This window comes from Ochlerotatus camptorhynchus, unplaced genomic scaffold, assembly GCF_037179485.1.
Source record: "Ochlerotatus camptorhynchus isolate MF236.1 unplaced genomic scaffold, CSIRO-AGI_Acam_v1.1 ptg000335l, whole genome shotgun sequence".
Taxonomy (NCBI): Eukaryota; Metazoa; Arthropoda; class Insecta; order Diptera; family Culicidae; genus Ochlerotatus; species Ochlerotatus camptorhynchus.
In genome coordinates, this window is record NW_027040823.1 from 1,340,671 (window position 1) to 1,361,740 (window position 21,070).

General features: G+C 41.6%; 1 protein-coding gene across 3 annotated transcripts in view; it reads right to left on the reverse strand.

Annotated features, from left to right (window-relative positions):
- RASSF8 (ras association domain-containing protein 8) overlaps positions 1-21,070 on the reverse strand; it is a 256,970-nt gene that overhangs the window by 126,139 nt on the left and 109,761 nt on the right. For all 3 annotated transcript variants that reach the window (XM_065230942.1, XM_065230940.1, XM_065230941.1), the window contains exons 2-3: positions 20,239-20,762; positions 9,128-9,663 (exon numbers count right to left, since the gene is read on the reverse strand). In XM_065230942.1, coding sequence (XP_065087014.1) covers positions 9,128-9,663; positions 20,239-20,310 — 608 coding nt within the window. In that variant the 5' untranslated portion in view covers positions 20,311-20,762. The remainder of the gene's footprint in view (positions 1-9,127; positions 9,664-20,238; positions 20,763-21,070) is intronic.

Genomic DNA, 21,070 nt, shown 5'->3' on the forward strand with positions numbered 1-21,070 from the left:
TGTTCCTCCACTCGGTGTCCCAGGCTCTCCGAACCGTCCGCATGATCCACTTTTTGACATCTTGGAGCGGTACATTGCCGGTGGACCTGGGTCCAGTGTGACCTGAGCCGGCGAGGTGGTCGGCTGTTACGTTCCTTTGGATCCCGCAGTTACCGGCTACCCACATGTATACAGTGTTGGACGGCGCATGCTTTACCGTTCCTTGGATCCACGGATGCTTCGGTGTTTCTGTTGTTAGGGCCAATATCACGCTGTGTGAGTCAGTTACGACTAATATCGGCCGGTAACTTAACCGCGTGGAGAATGGCCGCTGCCTCAGCTGAGAACACCGAGCATTGGGTCGGAAGCGATCTACTCACAAGCAGACCATCTCCGAAGACCCCCATTCCCACTCCGCTCCTGGAAAGAGAACCGTCGGTGTACCTAACTTCATACTCTTGGTAGTGCCCCCGAGAGTTTCGACAACTGTCCAGCGTAAAGCCAGCGAGTTGTCTCCTGCCCTGAAGCAGCTGTCAATTTTGTTATTGTGCGATTGCCAACTTTTGGCCACTGGAGGGAGATCTACGTCGGCGGCGGAGGAGTCGGATCGCCTCGTCGAGGAGAACGATCCTGTTGTTTCCCGACGTTTTAGCGAGAAAGGCAGCGGCTTTGGTAGCAGTAGCTACTAAGCGGTGAAAACGAGCCGAAAAGGTAGGATACCGGCTTCAACGCATGCAGCGTCGGCCAGGATAGAGGGTAGGAGACCGGATACTGTTCAAACGTAGCCGTTGTACACCGGTTTCAGAATCTGGACGGCTTTCTTGGCGGCAAGGCATGTAATCTCTACACCGTACAGTAGGCGACTGTCGATGATGGCTCGAGCTACGCGGAAGCGGATTTCGCGATTGTCGGATCAGTGGGGGCGGGAGTCAGGTTGGACCGACTGCGACAGCCCTTCTTTACTTGTTGGAAGTGCGGTTCAAAGGATACATTCCGATCGAGGAGCACTCCCAAGACCCTCACGGTGTTTTTGGTCGGTCATCATCATGGGCTGTCCATTGTTGCGATGCCTGGTGGTACATATATGGCAGCGCACGCTCTTGCCGGCGGAAAGCTGGAAACCAACAGAGTCAGCCCATCTGACCACCGAGGAGACTGCCGCTTGCGCTCTCAGTATTAACTCGTTATCAGTGAAAAAGTTCGATAGGTTGAAATTAGGAAGCAATTTGAGAGTTCTGTTTCTGAGGTGCGCTGTCGGTGTCCATGTCTTGGATACAAGCTCTTACTTGAACTCTTCAGTTAACTCTTTTATCAGTCATTTGTGGTCCTGAAAAGTACCGATGGGTTGGATGCTTGGAAGCCAGTGCTGTGGAAATTTTTCCTCGATGTTCTTGGAGATGATAGCGATGTGGAAATGAAATATGTATTAGGGAAAACACATCAATCATAGAATCTGAGTATACCGGACGGTACCTACGTTTATGCTTGTTGATGCAAATTTTAAGCCCCTTCTATTAAGAGAATTCGGCAAGATTATTTTTGGCATAATTCTCTTAATAGGATCAAAAAGCATAAAGATTGATACCGTCTGGCATGCTCAGTGCTCGGTATTAATATTCGGCGACTGTGTTACGGAAACCACTTTTCCCATCACGAAACCGCCTCGTTTAATGATGACAAAATTACGCATTTTCGTGCACAAACGCACGGAATTTTTGGCTTATTCAATCGATAATAAAAAAAAGCGAAAATTGATCGAAAGAATTTCTTGTTAAAAATTTTCCAATCGCGAGATATTCGCGATCAATCATATAAATTCGAGATTTTTTCTTCTTCTTTTTCTAGCGTCCTGGAGAAAATCTTATGAAGTGTTTCTGTTTAATTGACATGGTCATGTGGTATTCGGTCATTGCGAGAATTTGTATGTTCCACTTCAATACTTGACGCATTTGACCACAAACGTTCTGTTGCTGGGTACATTATCAAAGAGCTTTGGGGGTGATGTAACTGGCAGCAAGACGAACGAATGTTCAATGAAAATTATCTCTTAAACAACAATAATTTATGGTGGTCCTGAAAAGGACCGTTTTGTCGAGTAATGATGAGCTGTATGTTGTTTGGAACGAGGGTGACGTGCTTGGCATAAATGGCTTTCAGCGGCTCACGACGAGCAACTGAATCAGATCAGTGATTGAGGGCAACCTTGATAGCTAGCTGCTTGCGGGGAGCCTTTTGTTGTGTACTGGGGAGCACCACAACTCATCACACGCGGTGATTGAATGAACACCATTCGGTCAGACCCGATGGAATTCAACTTTGAAATCTGTGTTAGGGAAAACGCTTTTCGCAGGCAATCGGTGATAATTTTAACTATTATAGCAACAGTCGTGCAATTTTCAATAGTGACGTTTTGAAAAACAATAAATCCTTTATTTTAACAGATTCGTAGAAAAATTTGCTATCGGTTTGCGTATTAAGAATTAAAATCCATCATCTCTGGACAGGCATGGAAAATCATTTGCATTCATTTCTTGCATACATTAATTTGCCTCTAACTTTTTTTTTTGCAACAGCAACCACAAAACGATGTTTGGAGCTTTTGTAGGTTTTGTTATTAGCTACAACTTTTGTTAACAAGTCAAATCCGTATCTCTTATGCATGGCGAACCAGAGCGAACTGAAGCCACTACTGTTTTTCAGTTAATGTATTTTACAATAATTGAAAAACAGTAACAAGTTCTGCCCACTCTAGTTCGTGATGCATAAGAGATACAGATTTGAGTTATGAGCAAAAGTTGTAGCTAATAACAAAATCTACATAAACTTCATACATCATTTTGCGGAATGCTGTTGATGCAAAAAGTTAGAGGCAAATGAAAGTAAATAATTGTATGAAATGAATGCAAATGATTTTCCATACCTGCCTCTGGATCAAAATCAGACCACTTTCATGCCGCAAGCGACTTTGGATTATGAAATTTCACCGCCAATATTGCCTTAAAAATACATGATATGTTAAATTTAAACATATGGGAACTGACATCCGATTGATGACCTTGAAAAAAGTTCATAAAATACTCTTTAATAAATTTATGGTAGTCCTGAAAAGGACCGTTTTGTCGTGATGGTTGAGTAATGCAGAGCTATTAGGGTGCTCAACACAGATGAGGCTGGTGAGCTGTATGTTGTTTGGAACGAGGGTGACGTGCTTGGCTTAAGGTTCAATTTACTTTGAAGCATTTTTTAAAAATTCAAAAGCAGTTTTTTTAGACGCATTATTTTAGATTGCAAAAAGCTCGCGTCATTTTGTGCAAAATATCAAAAGGAATCGAATCGTGCGAGCTTTTCACAATCTGAAATAATCCGTCGGAAAAAAACTGCTTTTGAACTTTTCCAAAAAGCATCAAAGTAAATTGAACCTTAAATGGCCTACAGCGACTCACGAAGATGGATTCCGATCAGTAGCGGTGAGGCTTCTTCATCCTTCTTCGGTGAGTGGACGCTCATGCGAACAGCGTTGCCAATTTTTTTTCAAATTTCAATCTTTTTTGACGTAGGACTACGTCTGTGATTTCTATATGGGGGTACACTTTGTGAAAACCAAAAATGGGACATGTAACGAAATTATGAAAGATTTTGAACGTTTATAACTCAGCTGCCTCTGGACCAATTTCAATCATTTTATCACCAATCGATCAGAAATATATTTCTACGCATCTGTTTGATTTAAGACTTTATCATTTTTCGAAATGTCACTATTGAAAATTGCACGAATGTGCAACTGTTGCTATGATAGTTAAAATTATCACCGATTGCCTGCGAAAAGCGTTTTTCCTAACACAGATTTCAAAGTTGAATTCCATCCGGTTTCACCAAAGGTGTTTATTCAATTACCGCGCGGTGAGTGGTGGTGTTCTCCAGTACACAACGAAAAGCTCCCCTGCAAGCAGCTAGCTATCAAGGCTGCCTACAACCGCTGATCGGATTTAGTTCCAATCACCGTGTGTGGTGGTTTCCGGACGTCGGCATCAGCAGCAGCAGTAGCAGTGCTTTTGGCGCGTGGCGTTGAACATTGTTCTCCAGTACATAACGAAAGACTGCCTGCAAGCAACAAACTGCAGCCCACATGAGCATCCATAGAAGGAGGAAGAAGCCGCACCGCTATTGATCGGAATCAGTAGCTCTTCGTGATAGTTGTGGGCCTTGTAGGTCAAGCGCGTCATACTAAAAAGGATAAACAGAGAGAACCCCGCTCAAATTCCTATTCCCACACAAAACACAAGCTCATGCTGCAGTTAACAAATAAGATTTATTATATAAGACCACGTAGTCCTACGTCACCATTACGTACAACCCCATAGGGCTGTCCATTGTAGTATTTTTCATCGGTTATTTAATTTGTATCTGGCTGACAAAAATCTGTATAAGTTTTTAATTATTGTGATAGTTCAGAAAGAGTTAGTTCAAAGTTTAGAATCTTGAAAAATTACAAAAGATGTTTTCTAAGGCATGTATCTACAGTGAACTCTCAACAACTCGATACTGAAGGGACCATCGAGTAATAGAATAACAATCCCATACAAAATTACTATGGTTCTATAATTCGATATCAAGCTAGTGAACATCGAGTTGTGGAGAGTTGACTGCATTTAAACAATCTCGAAATCCAACAATCTGAAAATACAGAAAATTAAGATCCAGTATTGAGAGGAAAATCTGCATCCGGCTGAACATTTTCGTAATGAACTAACAATCACAGTTCCCTAGAAGTAGATTGTTTTATGTCAGAGATTACAAAATTTGTTATCTGGTGATTTGATTTTTTTTCAACTCCGCGATTCTTCATTAAGTTTTAACACAAACATTTTACTGGAAGTTTAGTCGAATTGCATACATTATTAACTTTTTATAATACGACGTCATTCAAATATCAAACTATTTTGTTGACTCTTCGAGTCACAAAATGTAATCAATCAGGGTTTGCTAAAATGGCTTGTTCGTCGATTCGGAAAAAAATAAATAAATAATTAATCATTGTATCGGTCATCATGTTCCTTGATTAATTTAATAATAATCAAGGAGAAATCAGAAATTAGAATATCTGAACATCTGAAGTCCATTCAAAATTATCGAAGATAATACAATAATATTTTATTTAGTGAAAAATACGATTTGTTTTAGACACTCAAAGAGGGATTTCAAGTAGATCAAAAGGAAGAAACGAAATAAGATGTATATATAGAAGAAAACAAAATATAGGGGAAATGTCTCTATTGTTGGCCTATGGATCTAAGGTTGGGCCCATCGCTAAAAATCTGCTATTTATAAATTTTATCTAGATGAACGCGTTATTGGGACGTTACTAATGAATATTTTGGGTTGTTATTGAAAATTTAGTCGATTGCTGAATTTATGTCTGGGCCCAAATTAGGGACACTTAGGCCGACATTACCTGAATTTCCCCTATTACTCTTATTTGAAAAATCTGTATATTTTCAAAAAATCTGTAATCTGTGTATACAGATATCTGTTTCAAAATGTTGAAAAAAAATCTGTATGATTACAGATAAATCTGCAGCTCGCTACTCGTGCCTTTCGTTGTGTACAATGTTCAACGCCACGCGCCGAAAGCACTGCTGCTATTGCTGACGACCAACCGGACAACACCACACATGGGGATTGAATAAGCACCGTTCAGTGAGACCGGAGGGAATTAGATTTTGAAATCTGTGTTAGGGAAAGCACTTTTTGAAGGCAATCGGTGTTACTTTTGATCACCAAATCAACATTTGGACATTTGTGTAATTTTAAATAGTGACCTATTGAAAATTAATAATGTGTTCAATTTAGCAGATTTGTAGCAAAATTTCTAATCGATTGGCATTGTTTAGAATTAAAATCCATCCGCTACTGACAGAGTGATATGTGGTCAAAACCTAACCACTTTTCGTAAGCCGGTCAATTTTGGTTTTTTGAAATTGCACCCCTAATATGTTGCCGAAAGACGTAATCCTACGTCAAAATACACTGTAGTGTTGGCTTTTGTAATCTAATCAACATTCAGTAGACCACATCTTCCTATCTAACACACTTTACGAGAACTTTGATCTATAAAAGTTGATACAACGAAGTTTTCTACTGACCTAGTGAGTCAATTCCAATCTAAATTGTTTACAATTTTCAAGAGATTGGTCCATAGAACAACATTGGTGAAGACATGCAAAACTTTTGAGAACAACTTTCTTGACTACTGTCATCTGTCATGTGTAACTGATCTATAAATAGATCACTGGGCGTTAATGGGTTAATTTAATCTTAAATCCATGGTATCTGAGCGGATCTTATTAAAAATAGTTCCGGATAATGATCCACTTGTCTGCACCGACTTATTGTCAGGATCTTGGATAAAGAACAGTTAGGAGGAGTGGAAAGAGGCCTAATATTCAAAATGACTTACAAGTTAGAATGTGAACACTACCAAGCGATCACTATTCTCCACGCAGCCTACAAAGTGATTTTCCAGATCATCTTTTGTCGTCTAAAGGGTGTCCCACATCAAATTGCATCACGGAAAAAACGCTGTAGGAAGTTACCCATTGCGTATTTTCTCTTGAAAATTTGAGTAGACGTAGTTTTTATCGCTGTCAGTTTTTCAAAAGTTGGAAAATATGGCGTCACCCGAAAAGCAACGTCGCGAATTGATTTTGCGCAAGCACCTGGAGAATCTTCAACTCATTGGGACATCGGAAAACAACTCAGAATCGTGCAGTCAACGGTGAGTCGTGTGATTAAACGTTACTATGAAACTCTGAGCATCGAAAGGAGAAATGCGGTCAGAATGGGTGTTCTATTAGTGATCAGGATCACAAGCGTGTCGTGAAAGCGTTTAAGCAGAATCCCAATGCTTCGGTCAGGGATGTGGCCAAAAAGCTGAATCTGTCCAAGTCTTTCGTTCAGAGAGCCAAGGACCAGGAGGGACTGCATACGTACAAAGTGCAGAAGGCTCCAAATCGTAACGATCGGCAAAATACGGTGGGAAAGTCACGGGCCCGGAAAATGTACACCCAGATGCTGACGAAGCCTCATTGTCTCATCATGGATGATGAGACTTACGTCAAGGCGGATTTCCGGCAGCTTCCGGGGCTACTGTTCTTCACCGCCCTGGACAAGTTTGATGTTGCATGATTTGGCAAGCAATCAGCGTACGGTTATGGTATTGAAGTTGAATGAAATAAATATGCCAAAAGCTTACGAATGGGTTATATTTTATTGTCTGAAAGTTTGAAAAGGATCGGCAAACCAGGTAATTTTCTACAGCGTTTTTTTCCGTGATGCAATTTGATGTGGGACACCCTTTATCGCCGTCTAGTAATCAGATTTACGGGAAGCTTTCAATCCGGTTTTGTGGACGGGCAATCAACAACGCACACAATCTTTAATTTGCTACAGATCTTCCAAAAGTGTCACGAATTTCAAGTTCCGACACGCCATCCATTCATCGATTTCAAGGCCACTTACGATACTATTGACCGTGAAGAGCTATGGAAGATGATTTATTTATTTATTAAATGATAAACTAGAACGGTTTTCCCGGGAATCTGAACAGACTGATCAAGGTTAAGATGGATGCTGTGCAGTGCGTTTTTAATTATTAAAAGAGAGGTAATGACGAACATTAGATCCAAACCCCATCACTACAAATATTCTTGAAGACTTCATTGAGCGGTCGTAGCTTTAAAGCAGAAGCGGTAGTTCGCCGTTGTAATCCGCTTTCGAAACAACCAAAAATATTACAAACCGTCTGGTTTGAATCAAATAAAAATTTACATCCGAATAGCCTTATTCAAATCATATTTATCACGGGAAAAAATCATTTATTTAATTTTCTCCGCCGCCACATCGAAAATTCATACACTCCCAAACGAGAAGCAATGTGAAAACTTTCTCATAGCCCACCTGGGACATCGATTTCTCGGAATAACAAAAAATCTCTTCCCCGTTTTTCGATCCCCAAACAACCATCCGAAATCGAAACAACTCTCATAAATATCAACACAACTCTGGCGAGAACTGTGGCCCCGGAGCGGTCCCAAAAGCGTCACTGATTTCCAAAATAAACATATCCACCACCTACACCTTCGATATCCGAGCTACAGCAGCAAACGGGCGGCGGATAGGAATGGCACAGAGAAACGACAATCACCTTTACCTTTGCCTTCACACCACACGGTCATGAATTGATAATTCCCATCGGGTTGGTTCGGGATGGGAAACCGGAAAGAAGATCATCATGGAATTCCTATAAAGTTGTTCCCTCACACTCCTGTATCCAGGGCGGTGGAGAATGGCATTGACCGACCGATACAAATCGTCTATCAATTTACACTTTTCGTCGTCAGAAGGAAGAGGCAGACAGGATGGGGAAAACTGATATGACTATCACTGCAGGGCATCATCAGGACTCCATAAAGTATGGGAATCTGTTTTCATCCTGTGTGAAACGAAATCTTCAAAGTAGGAAATCGTGTTTGCTTTATACAAAAGTGACCATTCCGTTTCTCGGAATTTGTTTCGCTACGGATTCATATTGCTTGTGTGGGCCTCGAGACCGGCCGGAAAGGTCAAGATATGAGAAACGAATCAAAATGTGGCCCCACAAAGGGATGCGATAATTGAACAAATAATGATCTTTTCTCATGCGTTCGAATCGTTTCGTTTTAGTCCTATCAACAAAACGCACGGACCGGAATCTATTGATTTCCAATCAAGAGGAAGACGCTAGTTGGGATAGTGCTTTCGTTTCATTCAAAGATAGAGATAATGCGGGTCATTTTTTTCTTTCTCCAAAATCGGTCTCACAGGAAGGGACCGGGACCGGAGATTTCTTCAAGCATAGGCGTTGTTGTTCAAGAAGTTTTGCCACCTATCACCCCTTTACCAAAAAACGCAACTGACCCTTGCACTGACTACGGGAAAGGGCTTTAACACACCCGTATTGAATTAAGAAATATATCAAAAGATTATTCACACAAAGGCACTGAGATTATCAATTACGCTTTGTTCCTATACTTTTCCTCGGTCTAGCCCACGCCTTGACACACCCGAACGTAATAAAAAGAAGAATAGATAACATATTTTGATGACTCACCCTGAGTTGAGGCTCTTCCTCGTTTCCTTTCCCCGCTCCAGCGGGGGCACACAATTGCTGATCAATTCTGGCTGCTGTTTTCCGTAGGGGTCATTTCCGCTGCCGGCACTATTCTTCAGGTTGTTCTGGACCAACTTGCTCTTTGCATCGTCCAGCGTGATGTTGTTGTTATTCAACTGGTTCAACTTTTGCTGCTGCCGAAGGATCTGCTGCTGTGACTGGGGGTGTTGTTGTAGCTGCTGCTGGTGGCTGATGCTGTTGGTAAGAGTATTCTGCTGTGGCTGCTGCTGCTGCTGCTGTTGAACGGGGGTGCTATTGCTATTGTTATTAATATTAGCATTCTGTTGACTTTGATCCTTTTTCTGCTCGGACCGTTGCAGTATGAACTGCACATCACTGGAGTATTCGCCCCATTTCATGAGAATTTTCAGCGGATTCTCGTGCGGGGCCAGCAGCCGTTCGTTGTTGCGCCACCGCTCGATGAGGGTGAATCTGCCGGTTTTCCCGGTGGCATGGGCCAGGGCGAACACCACGTCCTAGTTTCCACCGTAGTCGTTGTTGTCGTAGTTGTTGCGCACACGGAGTTTCCGGGGGTAACGGAAGCCCACCCGGCAAACGGAAGCCATTGCGGGAGTTTTCCGAGAAGGAGGAAAAATGCAGAAAGGAGAAAAATATTCTTGTTAGATAGGATGATGATTTATGACCTTCGTCAGGTTGGAAATGGGGAAAATGGTCAATGGTACATGCATAGTCAATAATATTGTGAAGAAAGTTGATAAATTTCGGTTATTTAACCTTGAAGTCCTTTGGACTTATGCTGACAGTTCTCGGAATCTTTGTAGAAGAATCTACGGATGGTTTTTAGTGGGAGGCAAAAGTAATCTAAAGTGACTTCAGAGGATACATTCTAGGTGATATTGATACAAAAAACTATCGTAGCTGTCATCAGTCTGCATCGTGCTCTCTTGCCGTGCAGATCTATTTGATTTTTTTTCTGCAGAAAGTGTTACTGCTACCTAAAGTTACAACAAATTTAAACGGCACTTCTCAGTGCTCAATATTACCTGCAAATGTTCTACCTTGTTCGACTCTTATTCACTTCGATCGATTTGGAAAATTCCTCTTCGATCCTTCGGATTCTTATAATAATCTGCATGGAAGTCGATTTGGAGAAACTTCCTTCTGGCGCTATGGCACCTAAACGAAAAAGAAAAGAGCAATCTCTTGATCCCCCTTCTGGTGAAATTTATTTGAGCAACCATTTTGATATGCTCACGGCAAAATAACATTAAACATTCCCGGCTTAATGCTAAGAGGAAAAAGTTCCCCCTATTGTGATAACCACTTCCGATTTCCATGCTCTTCGCATGGAACTTTTGAGCTTCGTGAAAGTTAAGTTTTCACTACAAATTGGACGTCGGGGTGAATGCCGTGTATTGGCTGAAACCTTGGACGGATTCAAACGTTTCTTAAGTATCTTACCGAGAAGCAACACAAGTTTGTCACCTACGACACCAACACTGAACGTCTGTTCAAGGTTGTCTGGAAAGGTCTGTCCAGTAGTGATTTTCTGGATCAGATCAAAGATGAATTAACAAAATTACTTGTAGTTGAGTTACTCCTAGTATTACCGATTCACAGAATCCGGAACAATAAACCGTCATCTGTCCGAATTTATATTTACGTTTTGTTTATTAAGTATTCTTGAATTTTGATATTAATTAAAACTTTTCCTTTTGGGCTGGTTCTTGTTAGTAATTGAAAACTGCGAGTAAAACATAAATATAAAAACATAAATTTAAAAACATAAATAAGATACCTAGTATTGTTAAAATGAATTCAAAATTAATTCTACTATGGAGCCACAGCCAGATTTTTTTTTTCTTTGGTTTGTTTTTTTCCGTCGATCTTGTTTTCCGTGCTGTGCACCAATGCTACCGACGTGCCAGGAAGGCAGCTCCCACACCTGGACCCTACCTATCGACCCATCAACTCATGAACCGGGGACCAACGGCTTTACTTCCCATCCGAAGGAAGGCGTGATCAGAGATGGGAAATTGGAGTCATCACATCAGCACTGGATCCGGGAATGAAAAGAAGAGGATGGGATGGAAGAGAAAAGGAATAGGAGATGGATGGCTTGGATAGAAGTGGATCGGCAAGGCCTCGAACACTCTTATCGGGACCAGGAAACAATTAAGTCAATATAAAAAATCCTCTACAAAAAGTGATTGAAGTTCGGTCGATTTGGTGCAAGTGACACTCCGAGGAGCCAAATCGTGAGTTATTGGATCGGTCACTTAAAAAGTAACGCGAATAAAGTGCGAACAGTTCGTTATTAAGTGTCCGCAATTGTGAGGTCATCACGCTATACGGTGTCATAGCAGAAGATCCACCGATACTCACGCGCCCGTTCTGCTGCACGCCACGCCGTTTCCTAGCGTGTAGGCAGATTAACCGTAACCCGACCACCTCCGCTGAGGACCTACCGTTAACGGTCTCAGAGCGGATTCGACCGACTCCACTGTACATGGAACCCACGTGGCAAAAATACAGACGGCACACATCTCCGCGGTAGCAACCCTGCGGCCGCCGCTGCTGAAAGTACCGCCGCCGTCGCCTATTCGGCTAACCCTGCGAAAGGTACGTTTCATCACCCATCCATCCTTCCGACTCCCACCACCAACGAGACCCAGCGCTGCAACGGTTATGCAGAACGGCTCAAATAAACATTTGAAATTAAATTCTCTCTCTCTATTGATTAATATTCCTCTTTTCGAAAGAGCCAGCCGGTTCGGCAGATGAGGGTTTGTAGTCCGTTCGGTGGTTAGTTGTTGATCTGTAAGGTAAGTGATCGGTTGGTTCTGAGTCCTCCCGAGGTCGGTGGCCGACCCTGAGAATTAAAAGGTGAGCTAACCCATAAAAGAGGCGGATGAAGCCCACCCCAGACGACCTCCGTGGCTTGACCAGGGTGAGGGGTTTTTGAACGTAGCCCGTTTGGCTCGTTACTTTCAATTGGCGATGCTTCGTAAAATAAAATACCCCAATTATCAATTGGGATATTTTTCCGAACCTCGGAGTGACCGAGAACAATTCGGCTATTTACTCGAATGTCTCCCGAATGAGCGGTCCTCATCCAGAGAACTTATGGTTCCCACCGGCATTTACAACTGGAAATATGCGTTCCACAGCTCCCACTTGTGTTTCGTCTTTCCCTCATCCACTATACCCGTCAGCTTCAGGTGGTGGGTCAAGCCAGCAGGGGAATATGGGGAATCCGTGGATTCTACCACCTTCGACAAGATCGGATATCCCAGATTTCGCTGCGATATCCAATCCGTAGATTCTCCCACCAGTTTCAACATCAGATATCCCGGTTGTTCCTCCAATTTCGAATCCTAACCCAGGTCCTTGGTTGCCAACGGTGGGTAGCTCTGTTCCGCCGAGCTCTACGGGCTACTCAGTTCCGTTTTCTGGGTACAATTTTCTGGTTTTTCAAGCAGCTCCATCTTTGCGCAGAACCATTCCCGTGTCTCAGTGGAGTATTGAAAAGTACTCGGGCACAGATCACGGAATGAAGTTAAACGAATTTTTAGGCTTAGAGAATCAGCTGTCACTTTCTGAAAAGGTATCAGAAGAGGAGCTTTTCGACTCGGCCTTTCATCTCTTTACAGGACCAGCGGCGAATTGGTATATGTCAATGCGCTCTAGTGGTCGGTTGTTGAACTGGCGCCACTTGGTTTACGACCTCCGGAAAACTTTTGTACATCCTGAACTCGATACGTTGGTGCGCTCTCGTATTTACCAGAGACGCCAACAGCGAAACGGAACGTTTCAAGAGTATTATTTTGACATGGACAAAATGTTTCGCTCCATGATTTTTCAAATGGATGATCGAGAGAAGCTCGATATCCTTCGTCGTAAACTGAGGACGGATTATAAAAAGGCTTTGTTATGGAAGCCAGTTCAGGATCACCCTCAATTGATCGAGGCAAGTCACCTGATCGATGCTTCTAACTTTTATATGTACCAAAAGGTGTTTGGTACCGAGAAAACCGTCAACGTTGTCACTCAAAAGAACCCTCCCAATCAAAGCTCCCTGAATAATCGCCAACAGCTGCGGAGCACGGGTCAAGCTAAGTCTTGGAAATCCCAGAAACAGAAGCCAAATCCTTCCCAGCCGGAAAAGCTGAACTTTAACAAATATAACGAGTACCGGAAACCTCAACCGGATCCCAAAAATACAAAACCCGCAGACCCCCAAGAAGGTCCATCTAAGCCACAACGTACACTTGTACAGTTGCGGGATTCAAACCACCATCGGCTGATGTATGTTTGAACTGTCGACAGCCCGATCATCAAATCGACCGATGCCGTTCGTGTGTGGATTCAAGGGATTCGATTGTCCGTATTGTCGAAAAAACGGATTACAGACGATCGAAAATCGCCGATCCTCCGAGAAGTCTGCGTAAACATTCCTCTTATACTACATAGTTCGGAATTTTGGGAACCGGGGATCGAAGATTATCAGACCAAAGTCCCTTCCCAACTCCTACAGATAACCCTCCCTGACTTTAGCGATAACGGCCCTTACGCGTGGGTGAATATTAATAGCATTCGAATCAAAGGTCTGCTGGATTCAGGAAGCAACCGTACCATTATTAGTCATAATATTTCCTTCAACTGAGGGGACTAAAGTTGAAAAATCCCAGTGAAAAATTGGAGTTAAGATCAGCCGATGGAGGGCTACTCAATACTGTTGGGGAAATTTATGTTCCTTTCATCTTTGATGGGAAAGTTAAAATCGTCCCAACCTTAGTGGTAGAAGGTCTACTAGTGGATTGTCTTTTGGGTATGACCTTTTGGGCTCGTTTCAATATCTATGCTAAGATCGAAGAATGCGCGCTCACTCAAGGAGAAGTTTCTGTAGGAGATAAACCCAGCTTGGTGCTGACCCCCGAAGAAAGTCGAAGATTAGACGAGGTGAAAATACTGTTTAAGGTAGCCTTACTAAATCGCGTATCAATCACTCACTTGACCAAGCATTCAATCGAAATACATGAGGATTGGAAATCTCGCCCTCCCATACGTCAATATCCGTATACAATGTCCCCAAAGGTCCGGGAAAAAGTCGCAGAACGTGCCAAAGTCAACTTAGCCATAAATCTCGAGAAGTCAAAATTCGGAGTTAATGAACTGCAATTCCTAGGATACCTTCTCTCTACTGACGGATTACGAGCCAATCCAGAAAAGGTCCGTGCTGTCGTGGAGTACGAGAGACCGAATACTCTGACGAAATTGCGTAGGGTCCTGCGAATGGCAAACTATTACCGCCGTTTCATTAATGATTTCAGTGGACTAACGGCTTCATTATCGGATCTGCTAAAATCCAAGAGCAAAATCCTGCCTTTAAATGATGAGGCGGAAGAATCCTTTTGTGTAATAAAGGAACAGCTCATCAGTTCGCCCATTGTGGCAAGTCCGGATTTTACCCTAGAATTTTCATTTCAGACGGACGCCAGTGACGTAGCCGGAGCGGGGGTACTGACGCAGGTTCAGCAGGGGCGTCAAAGGGCAATAGCTTTCTTCTCGCACAAGCTGACGACTCCGGAAAGGAACTACCATGCTTGCAAGAAGGAAACGTTGGCTGCCCTCATGTCCATTGAAGCCTTCCGTGGGTACATTGAAGGAAGTCACTTCACTCTTATAACAGATTCTTCAGCGTTGACCCATATACTTCGCACAAAATGGAAGACTTCGTCCCGTTGTAGCAGAGGGAGTTTGACACTGCAACAATACGATATGACGATTGTCCATCGGAAAGGTAAAGACAACGTTGTTCCGGATGGATTGTCACGTTGTGTTGCTGTCGTTTCAATTCACTCTTCCTCGCAGTGGTATGAAGACCTTAAACACAAAGTCGAAACACAATCGGACGACTACGTTGATTTAAATTCATGTCCACCCTATGATCACCACTTTGAATGGCAGAAATTGCATAGTGAAAGCGGAATTCTGAAGAGAAATCTATGGAAATTCTTAAGGTGAGTTTTATGGAACAATGATGACAAATTCAAGGAATTTGCTGGGAGCATAAGAAAGGACAGATGAGAAGACTTCAATGAGTATTCTGAAGATCAATAAAGGAATCGTGCGGATAATTTCAATGGAATTCTGTCGAATGTTTCTAAGCAATTCCGACATGAATTAAAATGAAATGTTAAGGTATTTAAAAGATTTAAATAGAGACGAACATCTGGTAATTTCAAGTCCATTTTGCTAAGGTACTTACGATGAAAATTCTAAGACAATTCTGACCTTACCTCCAAAGCAATTCTAAAGCGATTTATCAGATAAGACTGGGAAGAGTCTTAAGATAATTCTGCAAGCAGGACCATGGAAATTATTAAGAATATTCCAAGAGAATTTTGTAGAGAAAAATTAAGACAAAATTATACGGCAGCCTACGTATGCACCTTTAGAATTGATAAAACGATCAATAACATATTTAAAAACGTTCTTTAAAAAAATCCAAATGATCCATAAAACACCGCTGGAAATTTCTTAAAAAGTGTGAGTGATCTTTCAAAAATATCAATTTGATCCATATTTTATGTAAAATTTAGCAATACAATTGTAAAAATGTACCGCTAAATTTATTCAGAATGAGCACTGAAATTGCACGAATTACTCATAAACATATTGCAAATGATCCATACAACATTCAGCAATGAATCTTAAACTAATGAAAGTGATCCATAGAAACTCAAGCTTGCGCACTTAAAAATATAGACACGATCCATAAATTATACATATATTGTTCATGGTTTGGAAACTATTTTTTTTTTAATTTGATCCGTTTACCTTGGAAAATTGCCCATTACTGCGTAGCTACTCTGGTTTACTGTTCTGCCTGAGTGATGGAAGAGCATCTAGAATAAGCATCTTCTAAAAAATATTCCCTAGGTTGCTTCTTAACACTCCGAACACGATGCAACCGGTAAAATGCGTAACGGCAAATTGGCAATGTTTGAAAAATCATTATCAATAGATTTTAAACCTATTCATACATAATAAATCTTTAAAGTCTTTAGTTTCAAGTGGAGCCCATAAGCGGCACCGGTGGTGTAATGGTAAGCGTGATTACCTCTCACCCCAGCGGGCCTGGGTTCAATCCCAGTCGGCGCCGCCGGGATGTTCTGAGCCATAACATCCTTCGGAAGGGAAGTAAAGTCGTTGGTCTCCGGTTCATGAGTTGATGGGTCGATAGGTAGGGTCCAGGTGTGGGAGCTGCTTCCCTGGCGTCGGTAGTATTGGTGCTGAGCACGGAAAACAAGATCAACGGAAAACAAATCAAGGTAAAAAAAAGTGGAGCCCATAGACATGAAGTTCGTCAATAAATAGCTGAACTATGATTTTTCAAACATTACAAGTTTGCCTTTACACATTTGACCAGAGGCATCGTGCTCAGAGTGTTAAACAGATTATTATAGAAGCTTTTTTGGAAGCTAATTCTAGACGCACTTCCAACTCAAAAACACGGGTATGTCAGTAAATCTAAGTAGCTACGTAGTAATGGAACATCTTTTCAAAGTTTATGTAACAAAATCAAAAAGTTAGTGTCCAAAACATGAACAGTATATGTCTAATATATGGATCATGCTTATATTTTTAAGAACACAAACTTGATTTTCTATGAACCACTTTCATTAGTTTAAGGTTCATGGCTGAATGTTTAATGGATCATTTGCAATATGTGTATAGGTAATTCTTACAATTTCAATGCTCATTCATTAGATATTTAGCGGTACATTTTTAAAATTGTGTTGCTAAATTTTACTGAAAATATGGATCATATTGATATTTTAATGGATCATTCGCACATCTTAAGAGATTTTTACTGGGGTTTTATAAATCATTTGGGTGTTCTTTAAGGAGCGTTTTTAAATTAGTTATGGATCATTTATTGGTTTATTTTTTTAATTCAAAAGTATGTTTGCCAAATTATACTAATTCTTGTGATTTATTACAAGTTTGAGGGAATAATGCAATGTTAGTGGTTTCTAAGAGATTTATAGAGAGAATACGTACTAACAGTGGTCTGCAGAGAATGCCTATAATGTTAATGACAGTTGTCTACTAAGGACTATTCAAGTTATAGAACGGACATTTATCCTGGTGTTCAAGTTATATTGCCTTGAGTATACAAATTGCGTTTTTGAGCACATGCTATTTAAAATTTCGCAAAAACTACATGCTGCTTTGAATATATTGTTTAATATTTTTCTATGTTGCTTATAAGTAGAGCTTAAAACTTGCTGAAGAATCCGTTATGCTAAGTAGTCAAATAAAAGTTGGAACTAAAAGTGTGTGTCCGTTTTATAGCTTGAACAGCCCTTATCTGAAAAACTGGGAATTCTGTCCTTTATTCTTCCTGACAAAAATCTGGAATTTTTAGAAAATTTACAATTACTCTGGATATTTTCTTAATAAGAACTTTTTACTAAAGACTGACTAAAAGTAAATTGGTACGCCCCTCGCGCACCACTAGCACGCCTCTAGTGTTGGGAATCGAAAATCTTTAAAAGTGGTTCATTTACACTTCTATAGAGAACAACTGGTGCAAGTTTGATCAAAGTAGTCGATCGCGTTCAGAAATAACGTCAAATGGAACTCGAAAGAAGAAAACAATATTGTGCACAAACACCTGGAAAATCCTGAGTGGTCCGGTTCCAAGCCGAAAACAACAGTTTGGCGAGTGCTCAAAACCTACAAGGAAACCCTGAGTGTGGGAATGAATCAGTGGACTTACAAAAAAACTGGAACTAGGGATCGTCAGCTAGTAAGGTGTTGAGGTTCGGTCCCCGGTCTTTCGATCCGAGATGTGGCCGGAAGGTACAACGTCAACTTTCAAACGGTGCGGAACATCCTTGCCAGGGAAGGGTACAAGTCGTACACCGCCAGTAAACATCCGAACCGGCACATGACCATGTTTTGACGAAACACAAGGGCTGCACTTTGATCGATGACGAAACATAACACATCGATTTTAAGCAGCTTCCCGGTCAAAAGTTTTACATCGCGACTGGACGTGGGGATGTTCCGGGAAGATTCAAGTTCATGTTTTCCGACAAGTTCGCGAAGAAGGCCATGATTTGGCAAGCAGTTGTGGCCTGAAAACGGAAACATTCGTCACATCCTCGACGATGACATCCCAAGTTTACATCGAAGAATGCCTGAAAAAGCGTGTATTGCCGGTTATCCGCAAGCATAGGAGTAAAGTTATCTTTTGGCCCGATTTGACCAGCTGCCACTACTCCAAGGTTGTTCTGGATCCTGGTATCCTCCGAATTGCCCGGAATTTCGGGCAATTTTAAAGGAGCGACTTCGAACTTGTGTGTTTGAATGGGTGCGATATCCTACTCAGGTGTGGAAGCTGCCTTCCTGCACATTCAATTGCCGTCAATCGAATCATAATATTATGATTATGTCGATTGCATAATCTGATATAATCTTGTGAATTAATTAAAAGATCTTCAGCTGATTTCAATTAAGTCCTTTGGTTAATTTTTCATGACTTCAGTTTGATCAGGTTGGTCAAGAAGTACTTAAAAAATCTATAGCTAACCGAATATTTCATAAATTCCTCTGGATATCAAGACTTCATGTTGCTCAAGTATAATTTTGAAGATCTCCAACTATTCAAATATTCTAAAAACACTACAAGAAGTATTCAAATGAGCTCCAGTTGCTCGATGTTTTAATTTATTATATAGGGGAAATGGATGTAATGTCAGCCTAAATGCCAGCAATCGACTAAATTTTAAATAGCGACCAAAAATACCCGTTAGTACCGTCATCTAGATAAAATTGATAAACAGCAGATTTTTAGCTATGGGCCCAATCTTAGATCCATAGGCCAACATTAGAGCCATTCCTCCTATTTTCAAAATCAGATTCAAAAAGTCTTCAAAAGTTTTCTTCAATTTAAAAATTTCTTTAAAAATCGTCACAAAACATGAAATGTTTTCAAAATTTCTGCGGGTAAAACATATTTTGACATAATTTTAAATATATTCACAATGACATGCCTTCAAATCTGGCATCTCTGCCTTGACGCTGGGACTGCGAAGGGCCCTTAGCAGCATTAAGAAGGCAGTGATTTTTGGAACCATAAATATTGTCTGGCGGTTCTTGAATCATAATAGCTGAACCAACCGAAGCAAACAATTCTATATAGAGCTGAAATTAGGGCGTAACAAATTTTGTAAACAATGACTTCTCTCGATGATGTCTAGGAATTCAAGACGCGCCCACGTAAACCAACATAGTCGTCTGGTAGGGGAAGCCTTACCCTACCCGAGGTGATGTTGATTTGCGTTGGCGAGCATTGACTTTCTACACATCATCGAATGAAGTCATTGTTTACAAAAGCTGTTACGCCCTAATTCCAGCTCTATCTAGAATTTAGGATGTAAGCAACCCGGCGATCAAAATCCACAGATTCTAACCGCCTAGGCATAAAGGCATCGTGCCTAAGTAACCATTGGCACGCTATTTCGCCTTTTTGGCTATATACAGCTGAGCAACGGCTATATCAGTATTGTTGAGCCCTGTATATAGCAGAAGGGCCACTTATTTGGCTTATTGGTTACTTGCAGAAATTTTACTGAGAAGTGCGAAAACTATATAATAAAAAAAAACTAGAATGAAGTATTTTAAAAATGTTCGGGTCAACATGAACATCTCATTTCTATTGAACTTAGAACTTCACCTAAGCACATCTACAAGAAGACCATCAATGATATTCTATATACTCTTCTGAGTTGTTTTCCAGGACTTTTGTCAAAATATTATCTAGACCGGATCGGAAATCGCGCCTGCCATTTCTGACTTGGTAAGTAACACCGTCCCTTATCTGATTAAAGGTAATCTGGAACCCCATAGCACCTCATTCAAGCATCCTGATTCCTGGGATATGTTTTTGTTTTCCTAAAAATTCTACGAAACGCTCATCGGATTGCCTTCGCCCAAAGGTGGGCGAGGTGGTTCCCCGGTGAGAAAGCAAAGCAAAACGAAACGGAAAGACATTGAGAGCGATAATAGCTTACCTGACAAGTGGTGACTTCCGTCACTCCACAAACAATGCGCTGTATTCCTTCGACCCATACTTTCAATTCCATCTTTCACCGCGGCCCCGCACCCAACGTGGCACACAGTGGGACGGGCCGGGGGGGTTGGCTTCGGTATTCTGTGGGTGGCTTTTGGTTGCGTGTGCCCTTCCGTACTGATTACTTGCTTGCTTCTTTTGCGCCGCTTCAAGCACACTTCCCGTTCCGAACCCGGTTTTTCACTTCACAAACACACGCACCCACTTGCTATCTCGGTTTCCCTACAACACACTGTCACTTGAATGTTGTGGGAGGTAGAAGGGAAGCCGCACTAATATCGCCGGTATCTTCTGACGGTTTCCCTGTCACTGCTGCTGCTGCTGCTACTGCTACTGATGCGACTGCCACCGGTTCTTCTCGTCTCTGTCATAATATTAGCGATGATGCCTGTTGGATGGTCTCCTGGTGGGATCTCAGAGCTGTCCGTCAGCCCTTTAAATCTATTCACTGAGCCGCACTCACGCCTGTGAAGTAGGTAATCAATTATTCTAGTGGGGTTGGGGATGGATTCATCATATAGAGAGGTACAGGTATATTAGACGATTTCTCCTGTTCGTCAAGGACTTTCCGAGAGGCTGAGTGGGTTTATTTTTCTGCCGTGTTGCAGGGATTTTCGGTTGGAATTTCTTGTGAGTGCAAAGTCGATTGAGAGAGGGGGTGAATTCAATTTAACAAGGTTGTGATTTGTGACACCAATAAAATTATCTGTACGACCAGTGGTTGTTTTCTCGAGTGGAACTTGTCGGAGATAAGCACCAATTCTTGTGTCGGT